The following is a 21573-nucleotide window of genomic DNA, read 5'->3' on the forward strand; positions in this document are numbered from 1 at the left end:
TGATGTCACAGTACAGAGATAATAAACACAGTGATGTCAAAGTACAGAGATAATAAACACAGTGATGTCACAGTACAGGGATAATAAACACAGTGATGTCACAGTGCAGAGATAATAAACACAGTAATGTCACAGTACAGGGATAATAAACACAGTGATGTCACAGTACAGAGATAATAAACACAGTAATGTTACAGTACAGGGATAATAAACACAGTGATGTCACAGTACAGAGATAATAAACACAGTGATGTCACAGGACAGAGATAATAAACACAGTGATGTCACAGTACAGAGATAATAAACACAGTGATGTCACAGTACAGGGATAATAAACACAGTGATGTCACAGTACAGGGATAATAAACACAGTGATGTCACAGTACAGGGATAATAAACACAGTGATGTCACAGTACAGAGATAATAAGCACAGTGATGTCACAGTGATGTCACAATACAGGGATAATAAACACAGTGATGTCACAGTACAGAGATAATAAACACAGTGATGTCACAGTACAGGGATAATAAACACAGTGATGTCACAGTACATGGATAATAAACACAGTGATGTCACAGTACAGGGATAATAAACACAGTAATGTCACAGTACAGGGATAATAAACACAGTGATGTCACAGTACAGGGATAATAAACACAGTGATGTCACAGTACAGTGATAATAAACACAGTGATGTCACAGTACAGGGATAATAAACACAGTGATGTCACAGTACAGAGATAATAAACACAGTGATGTCACAGTACAGAGATAATAAACACAGTGATGTCACAGTACAGGGATAATAAACACAGTGATGTCACAGTACAGAGATAATAAACACAGTGATGTCACAGTACAGGGATAATAAACACAGTGATGTCACAGTACAGGGATAATAAACACAGTGATGTCACAGTACAGGGATAATAAACACAGCGATGTCACAGTACAGGAATAATAAACACAGTGATGTCACAGTACAGGGATAATAAACAGTGATGTCACAGTACAGAGATAATAAGCACAGTGATGTCATAGTACAAGGATAATAAACACAGTGATGTCACAGTACAGGAATAATAAACACAGTGATGTCACAGTAGAGGGGTAATAAACACAGTGATGTCACAGTACAGGGATAATAAAAGCAGTGATGTCACAGTACAGAGATAATAAACAGTGATGTCACAGTACAGGGATAATAAACACAATGATGTCACAGTACAGGGATAATAAAAGCAGTGATGTCACAGTACAGAGATAATAAACACAGTGATGTCACAGTACAGAGATAATAAACACAGTGATGTCACAGTACAGGGATAATAAACACAATGATGTCACAATACATAGATAATAAATACAGTGATGTCACAGTAGAGGGATAATAAACACAGTGATGTCACAGTACAGAGATAATAAACACAGTGATGTCACAGTACAGGGTTAATAAACACAGTGATGTCACAGTACAGGGATAATAAACACAGTGATGTCACAGTACAGAGATAATAAACACAGTGATGTCACAGTACAGAGATAATAAACACAGTGATGTCACAGTACAGAGATAATAAACACAGTGATGTCACAGTACAGAGATAATAAATCAAAAACAATAGGGGGCGCTTCCTTGTGAAATACCTTAGGATTCCCAGATAAGGACTAAAGGTGAGAATACCTTACAGAATAATGTTGTGCAAATCCAGGCACAACACTAGGAAATGGCGTGGTCTCTCCTGTAGAGAGGATAGGTATAGGTCAGGCTGCTGCGCTTGTTTGCCGGAGTCCTCCAGGTGGAGTCCGGAATTCAAATACGAACATGTTCGCTCAACGTGGAGCAGAAAAATAAAAGCCAAACCTCGCTGCTCTGCTATCTATAAAAACATTTATTAAAAAAATACATAAAACACTAAAAATAAAGGACTAGCTATGCGTTTCAGTAGCTGGCCACCACCTTCATCATGCTTTTTATGTTGGTTACATTTAGTACTTTTTGGATGATGTGCACAGAATATCATTAGGTGATTCCATCTCATTCTCTCCGTTTCAGGAAAAACAGGCCATACAGAAGTAGTTCGAGTCGTCTACGAGCCGGAGAAGATCACCTATGACAAATTGCTGAAGGTCTTCTGGGAGAATCATAACCCAACGCAAGGTACTTAATATCTTCATAGTTCTGGATCATTGGTGGCCAGACTGGGACTTACTGTATAAGCCGCACCAGTCCACATACAATATCATGCTCCCCCTCCCAATCACAGAAATCAACTGTAATGGGGTCCAGTGGAGATCAGGCCACAATCTGGCAAATTTGCAGAGAATACCGCTGGTCGTGCTGATTCCCAGCATCCTCTGCTGGAAAAATTCTGCCAGAAGGCTGTACCGACAGTGCGATACTAGCGTTTAGGGTTTATCTGAGAAGTGGATACAATTGTATTGAGTCTAAACCATGGAGCTAAACACATCAGAGGCAGCTAGAAATGTCTCTGCTAGTTTGTTACAATGTATCAGTTTACAATCCAGGTTGTTTACATCACGGAGCATTGTCTGGACTCTAGACTAATACATTTCTATCCACTTCCCAGCTGAAAGCAACTAACTATGTACTGGGTTGCTGCCTCTGAATGGAAACAAAAGGGTTCTCATTCACTGACAGCATTGACCGTATTTATTAATCCCGTCTAAAATGTAAGACAGCGTAAAAGATGTGCCAAAGTTATCACTGGATCCCCAGCGATCAGCAGTGATCTGTTAGGAAACCTGGTAGTAAGTGTTCAGTTTCCCTGCAGCGCCACCACAGGGGAAATGAAGCATTACACAATGGCCTTTCACATCCGTGGGTTTTCTCTGTAATGCAGGACAGGACGGGTCCTCCAGGGACAGGGACGCTCTTGCTGAATGCTCTCCAGAGGACAATCCTGAACACAGAACCTCCTCTAAAAATATGAACCCTTACCCAGCCCCATGGGGTAGTCTGAAGGAGTGCTACACCCATATTATTTTGTAGAATTACTGCGCATTTCGTGGACTGGAAACTCAATTTCAGGTGCAGGTAGGGATATGTTGGCGACCCGAACGTTGCGGCAAGTTACAGTAGAGGTCATTTTAAAGGCCAAGATGCTTTCATCTTTTCATTGACCCTTCGTTAAAAATTGCTGCAATCTATAAAGCCTCCTGGAATAAACCTCATTAATATGATTTTGCCAAAAATGATTCCGGTGTACCCTGAGGATTATATTTCCGATCTATTTGCCGCCCATTCCAATTTTGCGGCTGCTAGCAGCGCAGTTTGTGAGCTGAGGAGCGTGAGAAGATTAATGGCTGCGTCCCAGTGCACGGAACGCCGTCCGCTCCGGTATTTATTATCAGCAGACACTTTTTCGAGGACTGCACTGTTTTTAGCTGATGCATAAAGGATCCATCATCTGCATATAATTAGACGCTGGAAATGACATTGTATTGCTAATGAGCAGATGTGTCTTTCTTTTCCTCGTAAAGAACAGCTGCACTCCCATGAAAAGCCGCAGCGCCCCCATCCTAGCGCTACAGCGTCCAAGGCGTCGAATTCTGACGTAAATCTGCCCTATCATTATGGGGATCATTAATTAAATGGAGGTGTTTAACATTCAATCAGGTGACTGCTTATTTTCAGGACCTAATCTACCCCTTAAAAATGACAGCTAGAATCTGATTGGTTGCTAATATGCTGGTATAACCTGGGTATCTCCTGTATATAATTATATATGTACAGCTGGTATAAGTTATACATCTTCTTGTATATAGTGATATGGAGCATGCTGGTATAACCTGGGTATCTCCTGTATATAATTATATATGTACAGCTGGTATAAGTTATACATCTTCTTGTATATAGTGATATGGACCATGCTGGTATAACCTGGGCATCTCCTGTATATAATTATATATGTACAGCTGGTATAAGTTATACATCTTCTTGTATATAGTGATATGGACCATGCTGGTATAACCTGGGTATCTCCTGTATATAATTATATATGTACAGCCGGTATAAGTTATACATCTTCTTGTATATAGTGATATGGACCATGCTGGTATAACCTGGGTATCTCCTGTATATAATTATATATGTACAGCTGGTATAAGTTATACATCTTCTTGTATATAGTGATATGGACCATGCTGGTATAACCTGGGTATCTCCTGTATATAATTATATATGTACAGCTGGTATAAGTTATACATCTTCTTGTATATAGTGATATGGACCATGCTGGTATAACCTGGGTATCTCCTGTATATAATTATATATGTACAGCTGGTATAAGTTATACATCTTCTGTATATAGTGATATGGACCATGCTGGTATAACCTGGGCATCTCCTGTATATAATTATATATGTACAGCTGGTATAAGATATACATCTTCTTGTATATAGTGATATGGACCATGCTGGTATAACCTGGGTATCTCCTGTATATAATTATATATGTACAGCTGGTATAAGTTATACATCTTCTTGTATATAGTGATATGGACCATGCTGGTATAACCTGGGTATCTCCTGTATATAATTATATATGTACAGCTGGTATAAGTTACACATCTTCTTGTATATAGTGATATGGAGCATGCTGGTATAACCTGGGCATCTCCTGTATATAATTATATATGTACAGCTGGTATAAGATATACATCTTCTTGTATATAGTGATATGGAGCATGCTGGTATAACCTGGGTATCTCCTGTATATAATTATATATGTACATCTGGTATAAGATATACATCTTCTTGTATATAGTGATATGGACCATGCTGGTATAACCTGGGTATCTCCTGTATATAATTATATATGTACAGCTGGTATAAGTTATACATCTTCTTGTATATAGTGATATGGAGCATGCTGGTATAACCTGGGCATCTCCTGTATATAATTATATATGTACAGCTGGTATAAGATATACATCTTCTTGTATATAGTGATATGGACCATGCTGGTATAACCCGGACATCTCCTGTATATAATTATATATGTACAGCTGGTATAAGTTATACATCTTCTTGTATACAGTGATATGGACCATGCTGGTATAACCTGGGTATATCCTGTATATAATTATATATGTACAGCTGGTATAAGTTATACATCTTCCTGTATATAGTGATATGGACCATGCTGGTATAACCTGGGTATCTCCTGTATATAATTATATATGTACAGCTGGTATAAGTTATACATCTTCTGTATATAGTGATATGGACCATGCTGGTATAACCTGGGCATCTCCTGTATATAATTATATATGTACAGCTGGTATAGGTTATACATCTTCTTGTATATAGTGATATGGACCATGCTGGTATAACCTGGGCATCTCCTGTATATAATTATATATGTACAGCTGGTATAAGATATACATCTTCTTGTATATAGTGATATGGAGCATGCTGGTATAACCTGGGTATCTCCTGTATATAATTATATATGTACAGCTGGTATAAGATATACATCTTCTTGTATATAGTGATATGGACCATGCTGGTATAACCTGGGTATCTCCTGTATATAATTATATATGTACAGCTGGTATAAGTTATACATCTTCTTGTATATAGTGATATGGAGCATGCTGGTATAACCTGGGCATCTCCTGTATATAATTATATATGTACAGCTGGTATAAGATATACATCTTCTTGTATATAGTGATATGGACCATGCTGGTATAACCCGGACATCTCCTGTATATAATTATATATGTACAGCTGGTATAAGTTATACATCTTCTTGTATACAGTGATATGGACCATGCTGGTATAACCTGGGTATATCCTGTATATAATTATATATGTACAGCTGGTATAAGTTATACATCTTCCTGTATATACTGATATGGACCATGCTGGTATAACCTGGGTATCTCCTGTATATAATTATATATGTACAGCTGGTATAAGTTATACATCTTCTGTATATAGTGATATGGACCATGCTGGTATAACCTGGGCATCTCCTGTATATAATTATATATGTACAGCTGGTATAGGTTATACATCTTCTTGTATATAGTGATATGGACCATGCTGGTATAACCTGGGCATCTCCTGTATATAATTATATATGTACAGCTGGTATAAGATATACATCTTCTTGTATATAGTGATATGGAGCATGCTGGTATAACCTGGGTATCTCCTGTATATAATTATATATGTACAGCTGGTATAAGATATACATCTTCTTGTATATAGTGATATGGACCATGCTGGTATAACCTGGGTATCTCCTGTATATAATTATATATGTACAGCTGGTATAAGTTATACATCTTCTTGTATATAGTGATATGGAGCATGCTGGTATAACCTGGGCATCTCCTGTATATAATTATATATGTACAGCTGGTATAAGATATACATCTTCTTGTATATAGTGATATGGACCATGCTGGTATAACCTGGGTATCTCCTGTATATAATTATATATGTACAGCTGGTATAAGTTATACATCTTCTTGTATACAGTGATATAGACCATGCTGGTATAACCTGGGCATCTCCTGTATATAATTATATATGTACAGCTGATATAAGTTATACATCTTCTTGTATATAGTGGTATGGACCATGCTGGTATAACGTGGGCATCTCCTGTATATAATTATATATGTACAGCTGGTATAAGTTATACATCTTCCTGTATATAGTGATATGGACCATGCTGGTATAACCTGGGCATCTCCTGTATATAATTATATGTACAGCTGGTATAAGTTATACATCTTCTTGTATATAGTGATATGGACCATGCTGGTATAACCTGGGCGTCTCCTGTATATAATTATATATGTACAGCTGGTATAAGTTATACATCTTCTTGTATATAGTGATATGGACCATGCTGGTATAACCTGGGCATCTCCTGTATATAATTATATATGTACAGCTGGTATAAGTTATACATCTTCTTGTATACAGTGATATAGACCATGCTGGTATAACCTGGGCATCTCCTGTATATAATTATATATGTACAGCTGATATAAGTTATACATCTTCTTGTATATAGTGGTATGGACCATGCTGGTATAACGTGGGCATCTCCTGTATATAATTATATATGTACAGCTGGTATAAGTTATACATCTTCCTGTATATAGTGATATGGACCATGCTGGTATAACCTGGGCATCTCCTGTATATAATTATATGTACAGCTGGTATAAGTTATACATCTTCTTGTATATAGTGATATGGACCATGCTGGTATAACCTGGGCGTCTCCTGTATATAATTATATATGTACAGCTGGTATAAGTTATACATCTTCTTGTATACAGTGATATAGACCATGCTGGTATAACCCGGGCATCTCCTGTATATAATTATATATGTACAGCTGGTATAAGTTATACATCTTCTTGTATATAGTGATATGGAGCATGCTGGTATAACCTGGGTATCTCCTGTATATAATTATATATGTACAGCTGGTATAAGTTATACATCTTCTTGTATATAGTGATATGGAGCCTGCTGGTATAACCTGGGTATCTCCTGTATATAATTATATATGTACAGCTGGTATAAGTTATACATCTTCTTGTATATAGTGATATGGAGCATGCTGGTATAACCTGGGTATCTCCTGTATATAATTATATATGTACAGCTGGTATAAGTTATACATCTTCTTGTATATAGTGATATGGACCATGCTGGTATAACCTGGGTATCTCCTGTATATAATTATATATGTACAGCTGGAATAAGTTATACATCTTCTTGTATATAGTGATATGGACCATGCTGGTATAACCCGGGCATCTCCTGTATATAATTATATATGTACAGCTGGTATAAGTTATACATCTTCTTGTATATAGTGATATGGAGCATGCTGGTATAACCTGGGCATCTCCTGTATATAATGATATATGTACAGCTGGTATAAGTTATACATCTTCTTGTATATAGTGATATGGAGCATGCTGGTATAACCTGGGCATCTCCTGTATATAATTATATATGTACAGCTGGTATAAGATATACATCTTCTTGTATATAGTGATATGGACCATGCTGGTATAACCTGGGTATCTCCTGTATATAATTATATGTACAGCTGGTATAAGTTATACATCTTCTTGTATATAGTGATATGGACCATGCTGGTATAACCTGGGCGTCTCCTGTATATAATTATATATGTACAGCTGGTATAAGTTATACATCTTCTTGTATATAGTGATATGGAGCATGCTGGTATAACCTGGGCATCTCCTGTATATAATTATATATGTACAGCTGGTATAAGTTATACATCTTCTTGTATATAGTGATATGGACCATGCTGGTATAACCTGGGCATCTCCTGTATATAATTATATATGTACAGCTGGTATAAGTTATACATCTTCTTGTATACAGTGATATAGACCATGCTGGTATAACCCGGGCATCTCCTGTATATAATTATATATGTACAGCTGGTATAAGTTATACATCTTCTTGTATATAGTGATATGGACCATGATGGTATAACCTGGGTATCTCCTGTATATAATTATATATGTACAGCTGGTATAAGTTATACATCTTCTTGTATATAGTGATATGGAGCCTGCTGGTATAACCTGGGTATCTCCTGTATATAATTATATATGTACAGCTGGTATAAGTTATACATCTTCTTGTATATAGTGATATGGAGCATGCTGGTATAACCTGGGTATCTCCTGTATATTATATATGTACAGCTGGTATAAGTTATACATCTTCTTGTATATAGTGACATGGACCATGCTGGTATAACCTGGGTATCTCCTGTATATAATTATATATGTACAGCTGGTATAAGTTATACACCTTCTTGTATATAGTGATATGGACCATGCTGGTATAACCTGGGTATCTTCTGTATATAATTATATATGTACAGCTGGTATAAGTTATACATGTTCTTGTATATAGTGATATGGAGCATGCTGGTATAACCTGGGTATCTCCTGTATATAATTATATATGTACAGCTGGTATAAGTTATACATCTTCTTGTATATAGTGATATGGACCATGCTGGTATAACCTGGGTATCTCCTGTATATAATTATATATGTACAGCTGGAATAAGTTATACATCTTCTTGTATATAGTGATATGGACCATGCTGGTATAACCCGGGCATCTCCTGTATATAATTATATATGTACAGCTGGTATAAGTTATACATCTTCTTGTATATAGTGATATGGACCATGCTGGTATAACTTGGGTATCTCCTGTATATTATATATGTACAGCTGGTATGAGTTATACATCTTCTTGTATACAGTGATATGGACCATGCTGGTATAACCTGGGCATCTCCTGTATATAATTATATAGGTACAGCTGGTATAAGTTATACATCTTCTTGTATATAGTGATATGGAGCCTGCTGGTATAACCTGGGTATATCCTGTATATAATTATATATGTGCAGCTGGTATAAGTTATACATCTTCTTGTATATAGTGATATGGACCATGCTGGTATAACCTGGGTATATCCTGTATATAATTATATATGTACAGCTGGTATAAGTTATATATCTTCTTGTATATAGTGATATGGACCATGCTGGTATAACCTGGGCATCTCCTGTATATAATTATATATGTACAGCTGGTATAAGATATACATCTTCTTGTATATAGTGATATGGAGCATGCTGGTATAACCTGGGTATCTCCTGTATATAATTATATATGTACAGCTGGTATAAGATATACATCTTCTTGTATATAGTGATATGGAGCATGCTGGTATAACCTGGGTATCTCCTGTATATAATTATATATGTACAGCTGGTATAAGATATACATCTTCTTGTATATAGTGATATGGAGCATGCTGGTATAACCTGGGTATCTCCTGTATATAATTATATATGTACAGCTGGTATAAGTTATACATCTTCTTGTATATAGTGATATGGAGCATGCTGGTATAACCTGGGCATCTCCTGTATATAATTATATATGTACAGCTGGTATAAGATATACATCTTCTTGTATATAGTGATATGGACCATGCTGGTATAACCTGGGTATCTCCTGTATATAATTATATATGTACAGCTGGTATAAGTTATACATCTTCTTGTATACAGTGATATAGACCATGCTGGTATAACCTGGGCATCTCCTGTATATAATTATATATGTACAGCTGATATAAGTTATACATCTTCTTGTATATAGTGGTATGGACCATGCTGGTATAACGTGGGCATCTCCTGTATATAATTATATATGTACAGCTGGTATAAGTTATACATCTTCCTGTATATAGTGATATGGACCATGCTGGTATAACCTGGGCATCTCCTGTATATAATTATATGTACAGCTGGTATAAGTTATACATCTTCTTGTATATAGTGATATGGACCATGCTGGTATAACCTGGGCGTCTCCTGTATATAATTATATAGGTACAGCTGGTATAAGTTATACATATTCTTGTATAAAGTGATATGGACCATGCTGGTATAACCTGGGCGTCTCCTGTATATAATTATATATGTACAGCTGGTATAAGTTATACATCTTCTTGTATACAGTGATATAGACCATGCTGGTATAACCCGGGCATCTCCTGTATATAATTATATATGTACAGCTGGTATAAGTTATACATCTTCTTGTATATAGTGATATGGACCATGATGGTATAACCTGGGTATCTCCTGTATATAATTATATATGTACAGCTGGTATAAGTTATACATCTTCTTGTATATAGTGATATGGAGCCTGCTGGTATAACCTGGGTATCTCCTGTATATAATTATATATGTACAGCTGGTATAAGTTATACATCTTCTTGTATATAGTGATATGGAGCATGCTGGTATAACCTGGGTATCTCCTGTATATAATTATATATGTACAGCTGGTATAAGTTATACATCTTCTTGTATATAGTGATATGGACCATGCTGGTATAACCTGGGTATCTCCTGTATATAATTATATATGTACAGCTGGAATAAGTTATACATCTTCTTGTATATAGTGATATGGACCATGCTGGTATAACCCGGGCATCTCCTGTATATAATTATATATGTACAGCTGGTATAAGTTATACATCTTCTTGTATATAGTGATATGGAGCATGCTGGTATAACCTGGGCATCTCCTGTATATAATTATATATGTACAGCTGGTATAAGTTATACATCTTCTTGTATATAGTGATATGGAGCATGCTGGTATAACCTGGGCATCTCCTGTATATAATTATATATGTACAGCTGGTATAAGTTATACATCTTCTGTATATAGTGATATGGACCATGCTGGTATAACCTGGGCATCTCCTGTATATAATTATATATGTACAGCTGGTATAGGTTATACATCTTCTTGTATATAGTGATATGGACCATGCTGGTATAACCTGGGCATCTCCTGTATATAATTATATATGTACAGCTGGTATAAGATATACATCTTCTTGTATATAGTGATATGGAGCATGCTGGTATAACCTGGGTATCTCCTGTATATAATTATATATGTACAGCTGGTATAAGATATACATCTTCTTGTATATAGTGATATGGACCATGCTGGTATAACCTGGGTATCTCCTGTATATAATTATATATGTACAGCTGGTATAAGTTATACATCTTCTTGTATATAGTGATATGGAGCATGCTGGTATAACCTGGGCATCTCCTGTATATAATTATATATGTACAGCTGGTATAAGATATACATCTTCTTGTATATAGTGATATGGACCATGCTGGTATAACCTGGGTATCTCCTGTATATAATTATATATGTACAGCTGGTATAAGTTATACATCTTCTTGTATACAGTGATATAGACCATGCTGGTATAACCTGGGCATCTCCTGTATATAATTATATATGTACAGCTGATATAAGTTATACATCTTCTTGTATATAGTGGTATGGACCATGCTGGTATAACGTGGGCATCTCCTGTATATAATTATATATGTACAGCTGGTATAAGTTATACATCTTCCTGTATATAGTGATATGGACCATGCTGGTATAACCTGGGCATCTCCTGTATATAATTATATGTACAGCTGGTATAAGTTATACATCTTCTTGTATATAGTGATATGGACCATGCTGGTATAACCTGGGCGTCTCCTGTATATAATTATATATGTACAGCTGGTATAAGTTATACATCTTCTTGTATATAGTGATATGGACCATGCTGGTATAACCTGGGCATCTCCTGTATATAATTATATATGTACAGCTGGTATAAGTTATACATCTTCTTGTATACAGTGATATAGACCATGCTGGTATAACCCGGGCATCTCCTGTATATAATTATATATGTACAGCTGGTATAAGTTATACATCTTCTTGTATATAGTGATATGGAGCATGCTGGTATAACCTGGGTATCTCCTGTATATAATTATATATGTACAGCTGGTATAAGTTATACATCTTCTTGTATATAGTGATATGGAGCCTGCTGGTATAACCTGGGTATCTCCTGTATATAATTATATATGTACAGCTGGTATAAGTTATACATCTTCTTGTATATAGTGATATGGAGCATGCTGGTATAACCTGGGTATCTCCTGTATATAATTATATATGTACAGCTGGTATAAGTTATACATCTTCTTGTATATAGTGATATGGACCATGCTGGTATAACCTGGGTATCTCCTGTATATAATTATATATGTACAGCTGGAATAAGTTATACATCTTCTTGTATATAGTGATATGGACCATGCTGGTATAACCCGGGCATCTCCTGTATATAATTATATATGTACAGCTGGTATAAGTTATACATCTTCTTGTATATAGTGATATGGAGCATGCTGGTATAACCTGGGCATCTCCTGTATATAATGATATATGTACAGCTGGTATAAGTTATACATCTTCTTGTATATAGTGATATGGAGCATGCTGGTATAACCTGGGCATCTCCTGTATATAATTATATATGTACAGCTGGTATAAGATATACATCTTCTTGTATATAGTGATATGGACCATGCTGGTATAACCTGGGTATCTCCTGTATATAATTATATGTACAGCTGGTATAAGTTATACATCTTCTTGTATATAGTGATATGGACCATGCTGGTATAACCTGGGCGTCTCCTGTATATAATTATATATGTACAGCTGGTATAAGTTATACATCTTCTTGTATATAGTGATATGGAGCATGCTGGTATAACCTGGGCATCTCCTGTATATAATTATATATGTACAGCTGGTATAATTTATACATCTTCTTGTATATAGTGATATGGACCATGCTGGTATAACCTGGGCATCTCCTGTATATAATTATATATGTACAGCTGGTATAAGTTATACATCTTCTTGTATACAGTGATATAGACCATGCTGGTATAACCCGGGCATCTCCTGTATATAATTATATATGTACAGCTGGTATAAGTTATACATCTTCTTGTATATAGTGATATGGACCATGATGGTATAACCTGGGTATCTCCTGTATATAATTATATATGTACAGCTGGTATAAGTTATACATCTTCTTGTATATAGTGATATGGAGCCTGCTGGTATAACCTGGGTATCTCCTGTATATAATTATATATGTACAGCTGGTATAAGTTATACATCTTCTTGTATATAGTGATATGGAGCATGCTGGTATAACCTGGGTATCTCCTGTATATTATATATGTACAGCTGGTATAAGTTATACATCTTCTTGTATATAGTGACATGGACCATGCTGGTATAACCTGGGTATCTCCTGTATATAATTATATATGTACAGCTGGTATAAGTTATACACCTTCTTGTATATAGTGATATGGACCATGCTGGTATAACCTGGGTATCTTCTGTATATAATTATATATGTACAGCTGGTATAAGTTATACATGTTCTTGTATATAGTGATATGGAGCATGCTGGTATAACCTGGGTATCTCCTGTATATAATTATATATGTACAGCTGGTATAAGTTATACATCTTCTTGTATATAGTGATATGGACCATGCTGGTATAACCTGGGTATCTCCTGTATATAATTATATATGTACAGCTGGAATAAGTTATACATCTTCTTGTATATAGTGATATGGACCATGCTGGTATAACCCGGGCATCTCCTGTATATAATTATATATGTACAGCTGGTATAAGTTATACATCTTCTTGTATATAGTGATATGGACCATGCTGGTATAACTTGGGTATCTCCTGTATATTATATATGTACAGCTGGTATGAGTTATACATCTTCTTGTATACAGTGATATGGACCATGCTGGTATAACCTGGGCATCTCCTGTATATAATTATATAGGTACAGCTGGTATAAGTTATACATCTTCTTGTATATAGTGATATGGAGCCTGCTGGTATAACCTGGGTATATCCTGTATATAATTATATATGTGCAGCTGGTATAAGTTATACATCTTCTTGTATATAGTGATATGGACCATGCTGGTATAACCTGGGTATATCCTGTATATAATTATATATGTACAGCTGGTATAAGTTATATATCTTCTTGTATATAGTGATATGGACCATGCTGGTATAACCTGGGCATCTCCTGTATATAATTATATATGTACAGCTGGTATAAGATATACATCTTCTTGTATATAGTGATATGGAGCATGCTGGTATAACCTGGGTATCTCCTGTATATAATTATATATGTACAGCTGGTATAAGATATACATCTTCTTGTATATAGTGATATGGAGCATGCTGGTATAACCTGGGTATCTCCTGTATATAATTATATATGTACAGCTGGTATAAGATATACATCTTCTTGTATATAGTGATATGGAGCATGCTGGTATAACCTGGGTATCTCCTGTATATAATTATATATGTACAGCTGGTATAAGTTATACATCTTCTTGTATATAGTGATATGGAGCATGCTGGTATAACCTGGGCATCTCCTGTATATAATTATATATGTACAGCTGGTATAAGATATACATCTTCTTGTATATAGTGATATGGACCATGCTAGTATAACCTGGGTATCTCCTGTATATAATTATATATGTACAGCTGGTATAAGTTATACATCTTCTTGTATACAGTGATATAGACCATGCTGGTATAACCTGGGCATCTCCTGTATATAATTATATATGTACAGCTGATATAAGTTATACATCTTCTTGTATATAGTGGTATGGACCATGCTGGTATAACGTGGGCATCTCCTGTATATAATTATATATGTACAGCTGGTATAAGTTATACATCTTCCTGTATATAGTGATATGGACCATGCTGGTATAACCTGGGCATCTCCTGTATATAATTATATGTACAGCTGGTATAAGTTATACATCTTCTTGTATATAGTGATATGGACCATGCTGGTATAACCTGGGTATCTCCTGTATATAATTATATATGTACAGCTGGTATAAGTTATACATCTTCTTGTATATAGTGGTATGGACCATGCTGGTATAACCTGGGCGTCTCCTGTATATAATTATATAGGTACAGCTGGTATAAGTTATACATATTCTTGTATAAAGTGATATGGACCATGCTGGTATAACCTGGGCGTCTCCTGTATATAATTATATATGTACAGCTGGTATAAGTTATACATCTTCTTGTATATAGTGATATGGACCATGCTGGTATAACCTGGGCATCTCCTGTATATAATTATATATGTACAGCTGGTATAAGTTATACATCTTCTTGTATACAGTGATATAGACCATGCTGGTATAACCCGGGCATCTCCTGTATATAATTATATATGTACAGCTGGTATAAGTTATACATCTTCTTGTATATAGTGATATGGACCATGATGGTATAACCTGGGTATCTCCTGTATATAATTATATATGTACAGCTGGTATAAGTTATACATCTTCTTGTATATAGTGATATGGAGCCTGCTGGTATAACCTGGGTATCTCCTGTATATAATTATATATGTACAGCTGGTATAAGTTATACATCTTCTTGTATATAGTGATATGGAGCATGCTGGTATAACCTGGGTATCTCCTGTATATAATTATATATGTACAGCTGGTATAAGTTATACATCTTCTTGTATATAGTGATATGGACCATGCTGGTATAACCTGGGTATCTCCTGTATATAATTATATATGTACAGCTGGAATAAGTTATACATCTTCTTGTATATAGTGATATGGACCATGCTGGTATAACCCGGGCATCTCCTGTATATAATTATATATGTACAGCTGGTATAAGTTATACATCTTCTTGTATATAGTGATATGGAGCATGCTGGTATAACCTGGGCATCTCCTGTATATAATTATATATGTACAGCTGGTATAAGTTATACATCTTCTTGTATATAGTGATATGGAGCATGCTGGTATAACCTGGGCATCTCCTGTATATAATTATATATGTACAGCTGGTATAAGATATACATCTTCTTGTATATAGTGATATGGACCATGCTGGTATAACCTGGGTATCTCCTGTATATAATTATATGTACAGCTGGTATAAGTTATACATCTTCTTGTATATAGTGATATGGACCATGCTGGTATAACCTGGGCGTCTCCTGTATATAATTATATATGTACAGCTGGTATAAGTTATACATCTTCTTGTATATAGTGATATGGAGCATGCTGGTAGAACCTGGGCATCTCCTGTATATAATTATATATGTACAGCTGGTATAAGTTATACATCTTCTTGTATATAGTGATATGGACCATGCTGGTATAACCTGGGCATCTCCTGTATATAATTATATATGTACAGCTGGTATAAGTTATACATCTTCTTGTATACAGTGATATAGACCATGCTGGTATAACCCGGGCATCTCCTGTATATAATTATATATGTACAGCTGGTATAAGTTATACATCTTCTTGTATATAGTGATATGGACCATGATGGTATAACCTGGGTATCTCCTGTATATAATTATATATGTACAGCTGGTATAAGTTATACATCTTCTTGTATATAGTGATATGGAGCCTGCTGGTATAACCTGGGTATCTCCTGTATATAATTATATATGTACAGCTGGTATAAGTTATACATCTTCTTGTATATAGTGATATGGAGCATGCTGGTATAACCTGGGTATCTCCTGTATATAATTATATATGTACAGCTGGTATAAGTTATACATCTTCTTGTATATAGTGATATGGACCATGCTGGTATAACCTGGGTATCTCCTGTATATAATTATATATGTACAGCTGGAATAAGTTATACATCTTCTTGTATATAGTGATATGGACCATGCTGGTATAACCCGGGCATCTCCTGTATATAATTATATATGTACAGCTGGTATAAGTTATACATCTTCTTGTATATAGTGATATGGACCATGCTGGTATAACCTGGGTATCTCCTGTATATAATTATATATGTACAGCTGGTATAAGTTATACATCTTCTTGTATATAGTGATATGGACCATGCTGGTATAACTTGGGTATCTCCTGTATATTATATATGTACAGCTGGTATGAGTTATACATCTTCTTGTATATAGTGATTTGGACCATGCTGGTATAACCTGGGCATCTCCTGTATATAATTATATAGGTACAGCTGGTATAAGTTATACATCTTCTTGTATATAGTGATATGGAGCATGCTGGTATAACCTGGGTATCTCCTGTATATAATTATATATGTACAGCTGGTATAAGTTATACATCTTCTTGTATATAGTGATATGGACCATGCTGGTATAACCTGGGTATCTCCTGTATATAATTATATATGTACAGCTGGAATAAGTTATACATCTTCTTGTATATAGTGATATGGACCATGCTGGTATAACCCGGGCATCTCCTGTATATAATTATATATGTACAGCTGGTATAAGTTATACATCTTCTTGTATATAGTGATATGGACCATGCTGGTATAACCTGGGTATCTCCTGTATATAATTATATATGTACAGCTGGTATAAGTTATACATCTTCTTGTATATAGTGATATGGACCATGCTGGTATAACTTGGGTATCTCCTGTATATTATATATGTACAGCTGGTATGAGTTATACATCTTCTTGTATATAGTGATTTGGACCATGCTGGTATAACCTGGGCATCTCCTGTATATAATTATATAGGTACAGCTGGTATAAGTTATACATCTTCTTGTATATAGTGATATGGAGCCTGCTGGTATAACCTGGGTATATCCTGTATATAATTATATATGTGCACCTGGTATAAGTTATACATCTTCTTGTACTGTATATAGTGATATGGAGCATGCTGGTATAACCTGGGTATATCCTGTATATAATTATATATGTACAGCTGGTATAAGTTATACATGTTCCTGTATATAGTGATATGGACCATGCTGGTATAACCTGGGTATCTCCTGTATATAATTATATATGTACAGCTGGTATAAGTTATACATCTTCTTGTATACAGTGATATGGACCATGCTGGTATAACCTGGGCATCTCCTGTATATAATTATACATGTCCAGCTGCTATAAGTTATACATCTTCTTGTATATAGCGATATGGACCATGCTGGTATAACCTGGGCATCTCCTGTATATACCATGTCCCTCTGACATGGTAGTGGTAATACAGACCCTGGTTATCCTCCAGCTTGGACCCGAAATTCATAAAGGTAGTTGTTGGCTGCAGTGTATGGGGGATCCATTGCCCCATCCAATTCTAACTATTTTCGATGGGTGAAAGATATGGTGATGGAGCTGGGTAGCCTGAAGAGCACGTTGTGTAGCACAGGCAGTGTATGGTGGGTGGTATCTTGTTGGAACACCTCATCTCTTAATTAATTGAGTCAAAAAAGGCAGTAGGACTGGTTCCACGATGTCCTGGATATATATCGAAGACTGGTCATTGTTCCCTCTATGAATACCAGATGGGAACGGCCATGGTAGCTAATGGCGCCCTACACCATGAGACCTGGTGTTGGTCATGTGTGTCTCCACACTACTCATGATGGCTGCAGGCCCTCTAGCCAGCCCTCCTGCAAATTCTGATGCGGCCATCATTAGTACCAAGGCAGAACCTGCTTTTATCACTGCCATTGATGGCTGTATCTGAGTAGGTCGGAGGGCTGGAGAGCTCCTACACCCATCACACATAGTTCCACACAGGACCAACACCAGGTGTCATTGTGGGGTGCGCCATTAGCTACCATAGCCATTGCCGGCCGGAGGGAACATTGACCAGCCTTCTGTGTGTGCAGGACATTGTGGAACCAGTCCTACTGCCATTTTTGATTCAGGAGACATGGTGTTCCATCAAGATAATGGTTTCCCTTTTATTTTGTGCTGGTGTATTCACGGCTTGTATAAATTCTGACTTGCTGAATTTCCTCAGTTTTTCCGCTCAAGCCCAAACTAAATTTACTAAGTATAACGAGAAGGTTGGCGGTTTTGTTCTGTATCTGAGCTGTAGACCTTCCTTTTATCGTGATCCAAAGGCATTTTTCACTTTGTGCCGTTGTGGAGACAATAAGAGACATCTTTTGGGAGAGAGCCGGGCTTTTCATGTTCTCTTTCATTGGTGCCAGGGGATAATCTCTCGCGTATGGTTCCAAATAGCTGCACTGACGGGGCTTTATGTCCCTGTCTATACTGTATGTTCTATTTTGTGTGGAATTATATATATCTTATAATTGTGCTCTGATGAGATAGCCGCCTCCTGGAGTCTCTTGTGGGAGAAAGTTTTTGGTTGCAGACAGTAATCATCCTGGTGCCAAGTAATTTAAGTATATAGATCGCCAATTTCTTGCTTCTCCATCTTGGTGTAACTATATTTCCCAGCACAGAATGAGCAGGATCCTCTCCCAAATCTATTCCAATATCCGGCAACGGGTGCATTATCTGATAGGTGCGGGTCCCAGAGGTGGAGCGGGTCCAGCCAGCAAAGTGAAGGAGGGCGCACTGCGTACGCGGCTGCCCTCCAATAATTTCTGTGGGGCCGCTGAAGTGAATGGAAAAGCGGTGGGCTCATAAGCGCAGTGCACTCCCATTAGTTTCTGTGGCAGAGTGCGCCCTTCGCCTATTTTTCGACAGGCTATTGGAACGCTTGGTGATGGCCAGACCCGGCACTGCCAGCCACCACTTTGCAGGCTTCGTTTTTTCGCCTGCGCTTACGAGATAGGTGTGGGTCCCACCTCCTAGCGATATGCCCCCATAGTCTGAGATGGGAAAACCCATTTATGGTCATAATGATTATATCTAGAGTGCCCCCACAAAAGGGCCAGTGTGTACCTATGATTACATCCAAAGATCTCCCTCAAATGGGCTGCTTTGGCCACATGTTTACATCAAGACCTGGACTAGTGCGTCCTCGTGATTACAGCCATGTGCCACCGCTAGGTGTAATCAACGAACATCCTACATCCAGAGTGCCTCCATAAATAGACTAGTGTGTCGTTATTTTCACAGCCATGTGCCATCGCACGAAGTAACTAAGCAACATCCCCTCCATTACATCCAGAGTACCCCCACAAATTGACTAATGTGTCCTCATGATTATAGTCATAGTGCCACTACAGACAGTACCTGCTACTCCTTTTCTCCCAGAAGAGACTTGACCACCCACTTAACTGACTCACTGATCTCTAAAAGCGGAGGACTGTGTTAAGGGATCTTCCTGCTGTACTGGGGGGCCAAGAGGTGGCCCCATTATTTCATAAGACTCACTGATTATTTCATAAGACTCACTGTCTTGGAGAGTAGATAAGGCTTAAATGTTCGCTAACTATTCACACAACTTTACATAAATTAATAGTACAAGCGACCACAAGAAACTTTGTAATATGTTTTATCAAGGAGAAATGTCTAGTTCTCCTGTTATCAACTATTTACCAGCCCAGCCCTCACCTCACGAACCCCCGTTTCCTCCGACGAATTGCTTTTCAGTTTGAAAAATGCCTCCACCTCCCTCTTCAAAGCCCAGGATGAATCATCTCTGCAGGAGAATCATATTACACATGTCAACGCAAGTCTAAGGCTACTTTCACACTCTCGTTTTGGCTTTCCGTTTGTGAGATCCGTTCAGGGCTCTCACAAGCGGTCCAAAACGGATCAGTTTGGCCCTAATGCATTCTGAATGGAAAAGGATCCGCTCAGAAGGCATCAGGTTGGCTCCGTTCCATCTCCATTCCGCTTTGGTGTCCGTCTGACGAAACTGAGCCGGATCCGTCCTGACTCACAATGTAAGTCAATGGGGACGGATCCGTTTTCTATGACACAATCTGGCACAATAGAAAACGGATCCGTCCTCCATTGACTTTCAGTGGTGTTCAAGACGAATCCGTCTTGGCTATGTTAAAGATAATACAAACGGATCCGTTCTGAACAGATGCAGACGGTTGTATTATCCATCTGTGCAGATCCATGACGGATCCGCACCAAACGTAGCAGCCTGGTAGCTCCTCCACAGCGAAGTCCAGATGCCTGTATAAAGGGTGAACACCAGAGGACTGCCAGGATAACGCCCTTACAGTTAGCCCTGA

At 37.0% G+C, this 21573-nt stretch overlaps 1 protein-coding gene across 1 annotated transcript in view; it reads left to right on the forward strand.

Moving 5' to 3' along the window:
* MSRA (methionine sulfoxide reductase A) overlaps window positions 1–21573 on the forward strand; it is a 284243-nt gene that overhangs the window by 180861 nt on the left and 81809 nt on the right. The window contains exon 5 of the mRNA XM_040427165.1: window positions 2059–2163. Coding sequence (XP_040283099.1) covers window positions 2059–2163 — 105 coding nt within the window. The remainder of the gene's footprint in view (window positions 1–2058; window positions 2164–21573) is intronic.

Source organism: Bufo bufo, chromosome 4 (genome assembly GCF_905171765.1).
Source record: "Bufo bufo chromosome 4, aBufBuf1.1, whole genome shotgun sequence".
Lineage (NCBI taxonomy): Eukaryota > Metazoa > Chordata > Amphibia > Anura > Bufonidae > Bufo > Bufo bufo.